This window comes from Heteronotia binoei, chromosome 8 (genome assembly GCF_032191835.1).
Source record: "Heteronotia binoei isolate CCM8104 ecotype False Entrance Well chromosome 8, APGP_CSIRO_Hbin_v1, whole genome shotgun sequence".
NCBI lineage: Eukaryota > Metazoa > Chordata > Lepidosauria > Squamata > Gekkonidae > Heteronotia > Heteronotia binoei.
In genome coordinates, this window is record NC_083230.1 from 94,641,384 (window position 1) to 94,649,712 (window position 8,329).

Here is an 8,329-nt window from a genome sequence, read left to right on the forward strand (position 1 = left end):
AAGCTGCATTCAGGTGTCACACTAAGCCACAGTTTGCCATGTGAGCACAAACACAGCTTGTTTATCATGCCTGAACATGCCTTGCATTTCTCCTTCTTTGCATAGAACACAAATGAGGATTCCTGGTTTGAAAACAACTTTCATTTTCCACAGCACACTCACCCTGGTGATTTGTTTGCTCTGCACAAGCTAGGATTCTAAACTGTGGTTTAATCCCATTTTACCCTCCTAATTTGTGCGGAACAAGCAAACTCCCATTCACCCAGGTAGTGACACTCATACTTCATGGGAAGCCAGAGTTTGTTTCAAATCAAGGATTGTTAGTTGTGCTCTGCAGGAGGAGAGAGGGAAATATGAAAGCTTTCTGAAGCTCAGAGTCTGCTTTGCACCCCATATCAGTGAGCATGTTGCATTTCAAACATGTTGTACAGAAACATTTTGCTGCATACCAGCCAGTGGGCTTTGTTTGGAAGGCATTAATATTTCCTTCATACAGTCACTGACTCTTATCAGATATCCTCATTTTCATGCTGAGTCAACCCCCAGAACAGCCATTATAAGAGCCAGTTTGGTGTAGTGGTTAAGTGCGCGGACTCTTATCTGGGAGAACCGGGTTTGATTTCCCACTCTTCCACTTGCAGCTGCTGGAATGGCCTTGGGTCAGCCATAGTTCTCACAGAGTTATCCTTGAAAGGGCAGCTTCTGGGAGAGCTCTCTCAGTCCCACCTATCTCACAGGGTGTCTGTTGTGGGGAGTGGGGGAAGGTAAAGGAGATTCTGACCACTCTGAGATTCAGCGTATAGGGCGGCATATAAATCCAATATCATCATCATTATGTACATATGTGCTGTCAAGTTGCAGCTGATTGATGGCAACCCCAGCAAGGGGCTTCCAAGGCAACTGAGAAGCAGGGGTGGTTTGCCATGGCCTTCCTCTGCAGAGTCTTCCTTGGTGGTCTTCTTTCTGAGTATTGATGCTACTTAGCTTCCTAGGTTCCCAAATGTTCTCTAGACCAGAGGTTACATTTGTTACAAGGGACGGATCTGACACAAATGTCACTTTGTTGGGCTAGGCCACATATGCCATAAAATGTAACATCAGATCCCAGAGATATAAACTTTAAAAATGACACAGGCAAACCCAATTAACAATATTATTTTTTACTCAAAATTCAAACAAAAGCAATTGATTCCTAGCAGTGAAAGCAATTGATTTTCTGGGGAACCCATGAAAGTCCCAATAAATGTATATAATCATATGCAAGACTAGTTTTTTTTCCCCAAGTGATGCCATAAAAGGGGGAGTGGCTTCCATTTCTATACATACCAGTTGCTTGTGGACTGGGTAAGAGCCCCAGAATGCAGAACCAAACCAAGACCGGGCCCTTATGTTTGACACCCTTGCTCTAGACATCGCTAAATTAGGAAAGAAAGGTCTTGTGGAGATCCCAAATGGAAAAAGAAGTAGCTCCTCAGGGTCCTATGTGCAAGGAGCCCTGTAAGCAAGGTTCCCTCACAATTCCATTTGTTAAGAGAACATAACATAAGAGAAGCCATGTTGGATCAGACCAATGGCCCATCCAGTCCAACACTCTGTGTCACACAGTGGCCAAAAAACCCCATGTGCCATCAGGAGGTCTATCAGTGGGGCCAGGACACTAGAAGCTCTCCCACTGTGCCCCCCAAGCACCAAGAATACAGAGCATCACTGCCACAGACAGAGCATGCAAACAATGATAGTAAGTGAATCATTAAGTAAAGCAGGTTCAACCTGAAATGGGTCAGACTTGTGGAAACGAGTAACCATTAGCTCCATCATTGGTCCCAGCCTATTCCCATTATTAGGATTTGATGTGTTTTCTTTCCCTTTGCAGTGACTACCAGTCACCATTCATCCTCCTACAAGTTGAAGTCCTCCAGCATTGTGACCTCCACCAGTGGTCACTCTTCAGGGAGCTCATCTGGAGCCATTGCCTACAGGCAGCAGCGGCCAGGGCCACATTTCCAGCAGCAGCAGCCTCTTAATCTCAGCCAGGTAAGCCAAGTGAGTAAGAAAGAGAGACAGAAGGCCCTGTCAAATGTTTCACTGCTGCCAAAGAAGGGGCATTACCGACGAGACCATTTAGGACTTACTCGCATATAGTAATGCCAAACAGTGTGAGGCTGTGGCTAGAGTGCTGGGCATTGATCAGAGAGACAGAGGTTCAAATCCCCACAGTGAAGCTCACTGGGTGATTCTGAGCCAGTCATTAATTCTCAGCCTAAACTAGGGTTGTTGTGAGGATTAACTGTAAGGGGGGGCACTAAACTTCTGAGGAAAAGGACAGGGAGGGAGGGAGAGAGAGAGACTGGAATTGTTGGCTAGCTCAGAAGTAAGTGAGCAATATGTACAGGCTTGAGAAATTGCTTGCAGGAGTGGGATCAGTGAGTTCTTGCAGAATTTGAGGAAATATTCTCATGGGGTAACAACAATCGGATATACAAAGTGAGGAAATAAATAGATCCGAGCGGGCAGCTGTGTTGGTCTGAAGCAGTTGAACAAAGCAGGAGTCAAGTGGCACCTTTAAGACCAACTAATTTTTATTTAGAATGTAAGCTTTCATGTGCTCTTAAGCACACTTCATCAGACGAGGAATCTAGCACAGTGAGAGCTCAGCTATGTATGGCTTTGCTCACTGTCCTGGATTCCTCATCTGATGAAGTGTGCTTAAGAGCACATGAAAGCTTATGTTCTAAATAAAAATTGGTTGGTCTTAAAGGTGCAACTTGGCTCCTGCTCTGAGGAAATAAATGTAATTGTCTGGCCAAGAAAGTTTAAACAGAATGCAGAACCAAGACCAATAAATCATCCAGTCATGAGCAGTGTCCAGTAAAGAATGGCAGATATGGACCATCTGAGTATGACCATAGCAAACAGCAGCCAGGAAAAGCAGGGACGTAGAGTGCAATCAGACAAGCAGTTTGGCCCACCATAGCCACCTCTCCCCTCCAGATTAAATGGGCATGATCACGTGTGCACATCTGGCTCCTGTGCCCCACTCACCCTTACCTCACGCTAAAACGACTCCCATGCAGATTAAATAGCCACCAGCAAATTTGGGTGGCTTTGCTGGTGAAGCATTTCCACAGTGGGTTTCCAGCCGTCTGATCACCCCAGCATGCCTTGGAAATGCGTGAGCAGTGTGATCGTTCCACTCAATTTCTGGTGTGCCCCCCCAGCCCCATTCTGACATGCACTTCAGTGCCCCATAGAACCAAACAGGTTCAGTGCCCCATAGAACCAGCCCCATAGAACCACACAGCGGGACTTGGGGTGGGGGGCAGGGAACACTCAACCCAGCCACAGGTCCATGGTTGCAGCACATTAGTGATGTGGACAATCAACCATGGGCCCGTTATACTATGGTGCTCTATTAGGGGGTGCTGTCTGATCAACATAAACCTCCCCAAACTCACCTGGCTTACTTAAAACTGAGATACTGCCGCAGCGACCTGACAGTATGCTTGCACCCATAGAAAGTAAGGAGGTAACAGTTTGGAGCAAAGACAGCAGGAGGGCTAGTAGTGTCTTGCTGTGAAGGGTCACAAAGATAATTATTAAATGGGCAGTCAGTCAGCTGCTGCTGCACAGTCTGCACTGGCTACCAGTTGAGTACCGGATCCATTTCAAGGTTTTAGTATTAACTTTCAAAGCTTTATGCGGCCTGGGACCTGCATACCTATGGGACCGTCTCTCCCCATACGAGCCCCGGAGGCATCTACGTTCGGCCAATCAACATCTTCTGACCATTCCTGGCCCAAAGGACGTCCAGCTTGCCTTGACCAGGGCCAGGGCCTTTTCGGTCCTGGCCCCAACCTGGTGGTATCAGCTCCCCAAGGAGATGCGGGCCCTTCCATATTTACTGCTATTCCGGAGGGCCTCTAAAACGGAGCTGTTCCAGCAGGCTTTTGGCTGAGGCAGGTGGGCATCCTCACACCAGCTAATTGGCCTCCCTGCACCGACCACATCCTGCGTTTCAATCTGTAAAGGATGTACATATCTGTACACTGACGCTGCCTTCTTTTAGTTCATTTTAATGGTTTTAACTGTTTAAATTTAATTGTCTTATGGTGTGATTTTAACTATTTTATTATGTTGTAATCCGCCCTGAGCCCAACCTGGGAAAGGGTGGACTAGAAATCAGCAAAAATAAATAAATAAAATAAATAAATGAGAAATGCTGAAACTTGGTCTTTCAGTAATTGTACTCTTAGAGCCAAAGGGTGGGAACCAAAAGGCTCTTGTCCTTCAGCTCTAGCCTGAGCATTGGAGCCTGGAGCTAGATGAAAGATCTGGTGGAAAGAGAGGGAGAGAAATGGAGAAGAGAATACTTCAAAAGCCTTTCCCACCCTTTTGCCTTTCTACTTAACTTTTATTTTTTAAGCCACTTTGCTCCCCATTGGGGAGAAAAGTGGGATATGAATGAACTTGCATATGAATTTCCAAGGAACAAAGTTGTTCAGGAGACAGTTTGAAATCTGCAATTTGAAGTTGGAAATCTGCAGTTTGAAACCTGCTAGACGCTAAATGCCAACTGATTTGTGAATAGTAGCTAGAGTTGGTCAAAAGCAAATCCATCATCTTGGGAGTTTCTGCTGATTTACATGTGATGTAACAATGTAATAAAGGTTACAATAAAAAGCCAGGCCCCTTTAGGCCTGGCTTACACATTAGAGACTTTTTAAAGTTGGCAGCTGATACCATATGGTAAGCTATTTACCCATAGCAGTTCAACATGCAATGGGAGTCATATTTTGCAGTTGAAGGAAATCACTGCTTACCGCAAGATCATGTCACTTCACATGAATAGCTTACCTTGTGATAATCATAATAATCACTGTTACCTGGAATAGGGGATAACATGTAGGCATTCTTTCACATATTTGACCCTGACTTGGTAGTCCCAGATTTTCTGTACAGAAACATGGTTGTTCTCACTTGAGTTATTCTCAGAAGGATACTAATGGCAGGAGGAGATGATTTTATCCTACTCGGTTGAGTATTTTATTACTTTATCTTTGAGATATGCACTAGTCTAAACATCTGCTGAGTAGACTAGAACATTGAGTAGGTTAGAATATTGAGTTATGGTCTCACAAGCACCAGCCTTCCGTTTGATGAATTATTGAGTCAAAGACAAGCCCTAGATGGAAGAAGGTATGATAATTTCCCACAGGAATATTGTTGTTCTATCAAGAGATGGCATTTCATTGCACTTAATTCCTTTCATCATAATTCATTGATTTGATCTAAGATGGAGTGGAATTTGAGGAGTCTGCCTACACCTTTGACTTCATAAGACAGTCAAACATAGGGACTTTGGCAGGGGTCACTTTGTAGAGAGCCAGTTTGGTGTAGTGGTTAAGTGTGTGGTCTCTTATCTGGGAGAACCGGGTTTGATTCCCCACTCCTCCACTTGCACCTGCTAGCATGGCCTTGGGTCAGCCATAGCTCTGGCAGAGGTTGTCCTTGAAAGGGCAGCTGCTGTGAGAGCCCTCTCCAGCCCCACCCACCTCAGAGGGTGTCTGTTGTGGGGGAGGAAGGTAAAGGAGATTGTGAGCCGCTCTGAGACTCTTCAGAGTGGAGGGCGGGATATAAGTCCAGTATCTAAATCTAGAAAAATAAGTGGTGGAGCTCTTCCAGGAATTGTTATGCAGCTGCACCTACTATTCCATGGACAAGTTGGAGCGGAGGAGGGAGAACCCTCAGAAAGGTTCAGGAGCTGTGCCACCGTAAGCTCCTGCTGAATTCGAGGCCTGGACTTTGGAGACAATACCACAAAGAATGATTGAAAATATATCTTGTGAACCAGTTCTTCGTTTGAAGTGAGATTTGGTGGGAGTATAACAAAGTAATACACAAGTAAAGACATTATCACTCTCTTCTATTCTGGGCTATGCATTTCCTGCAGACCAGCTAGGCACTGGATAATAGAATTGTATGAATTTTAAAAATTCATATTACTTTGGTTCCTTTGTGTAGCCTATACAGAATTGCCCCTGTAACTCCTATGTCTGTTATAAGGTAACAGGGTCAGAACAGAATGTTCCAAAAGAAACATAGGGGTCCTGACTCTGTTTCTCTCGCATAATGTGAATGCAAAAGGGCTTTTGCAAGGGACAGGTTCTCTCCTAAAAATTGTTCTTGGGCTTTTTGTTTGTTTTCTCCCATTGTCAGAAGACTAGAAGAAGCCCTGGGGGAGAGGTAATAATGGGTAATAATAAGGTGCCCAATAGATTAACACACACACCTGCCAGTCCTCTTCTGGAAATGCCTCATGCCTCATTTAGAAAATGTATTTGCTGGTATGTATTTGTGCCTTTAGAGAAAGTGGTTGAAAACTTGGCATTTCAGCATACTCTTCTGAGTGCTTTCAGCTAAGCTGCACCAGGGGTGGAATTCTAACAGGAGCTCCTTTGCATATTAGACCACACCTCCTTTATGCAGTCAATCCTCCAAGAACTTACAAAAAAGAGCCTTGTAAGTTCTTGGAGGATTGGCTACATCAGAGGTGTGTGGCCTAATATGCAAAGGAGCTCCTGCTAGAATTCCACCCCTGAGCTGCACCAGTTCTCTTCTGCTAAGGGTTCTTTCAATGGAAGAAGACTCTCTCCAACTTGGAATGACTTTGACTGAGAAAGGCTTTCTTTGATGGAGAGAAGTCTTTCATTGTTGAAGGAATTCTGTCGTTCGTTGGAGGAAGACTTGGTAGAAGGGAGTAATAGGAACCAGCTTATCTGATGAAAGTCATAGGATGCAACCTATTATTGTCTCTGTGTTCAAAAACTCAGGAGACCAAAGATATGATTGTTTTATTCATCTTTTGAACAGGCCCAGCAGCACATCACGACTGACCGCACAGGGAGTCACCGTCGACAGCAAGCGTACATCACCCCAACGATTGCTCAGGCGCCATATTCCTTCCCACACAACAGCCCCAGCCACGGTACAGTCCATCCTCACCTGGCGGCAGCAGCAGCTGCTCACCTCCCCACGCAACCTCATCTCTACACGTACACTGCACCAGCTGCCTTGGGCTCCACAGGCACCGTGGCCCATTTGGTGGCTTCCCAAGGTTCTGCTCGCCATGCTGTACAGCACACTACGTACCCAGCCAGCATCGTCCACCAGGTTCCTGTCAGCATGGGTCCTCGTGTCCTTCCGTCGCCCACCATCCACCCAAGCCAATATCAGGCCCAGTTTGCCCACCAGACCTATATCAGTGCGTCTCCAGCCTCAGTCTACACTGGATACCCCCTGAGCCCCACCAAGGTCAACCAGTACCCTTTCATCTAAACACTGGAATGAGAAAAGAACATGGCACACACTGAGGGGAGCGAGGCCGGTTTTATACTGAAGAGAATAAACGACAGTGGACAATGCGATGGGAGGCTCAAAACAAAACTTGAACAAAGGAGACTGAGTAAAGAAATGAGAGCAAGAGAAGAAGGCGAAGAGAAAAGGAGATACCTGTTGTACACATTTTATTTAAAAAAAATGAAAAAGGATAAAAAGAACGAAAAACAAAAACACAAAAAAACATTCTGCACCAGACTCAATGGTGGAAGAAGCAGAAGGGCCGCCATTCTCCGGTCCTGGGGTTGTTGTTTTTTTTGATAACTTCATCAATAGACTTCTACAGATTATTTTCATCTGGTTACAGGAGACTACATTTAGGAATTTGCTATCAAACCTCCTAATACAAAGTTTCATAGGTGTTTGGGTATATATTTTTTAATTAAACCAAGAAGCATACAAATTAGGGATTTATCCAGAACTTCAAAAGGGTTGTCATCTTGTCGTTGCACTGGTGGTCATAACCCAAAGTGAAAAACAAAAAAATGCAAAGTATGATGTGGAATTTTTTTCCTGGAAGAAAGATTAAAAGATGTACAGGAAAGGAATGGGGTAGAGGAGGGAATGAATAGTTCCAACTCACTCCATGCCAGGCTTATACTAAGCAGAAAATGCCACTGGGTTAGATCAGGGACAATAAGGATATTTGTTCTTACTTTAAGCACCCTGGATAAATCCCTGAGTGATGTTATTCCTTAAGAAAAGTCTTTAATAATGTACAATAGAATCTCATCTTCCTTACTTGGAAACACTTTTTTCTTTATTACTTTCTTTGGATAACCCCTTAACCCCTCGCCATTTTTCAGTCCAATCCTAACATTTCCTGCTCTGTTGGATAAGTGCATATGGTGGCCTACGCCAGTAGCAAAAACATCACAAAGCATGACTTTATGCTAACATTGCAGTGGCATGTGCACAGTGTTGTGAGCAGATA

At 44.7% G+C, this 8,329-nt stretch overlaps 1 protein-coding gene across 2 annotated transcripts in view; it reads left to right on the forward strand.

The window, feature by feature from the left end:
• Positions 1–7,659, forward strand: part of HIPK2 (homeodomain interacting protein kinase 2) — a 241,329-nt gene extending 233,670 nt beyond the window's left edge. For both annotated transcript variants that reach the window (XM_060245646.1, XM_060245647.1), the window contains exons 14-15: positions 1,874–2,034; positions 6,871–7,659. In XM_060245646.1, coding sequence (XP_060101629.1) covers positions 1,874–2,034; positions 6,871–7,335 — 626 coding nt within the window. In that variant the 3' untranslated portion in view covers positions 7,336–7,659. The remainder of the gene's footprint in view (positions 1–1,873; positions 2,035–6,870) is intronic.
• The last annotated feature ends 670 nt before the right edge of the window (positions 7,660–8,329 follow it).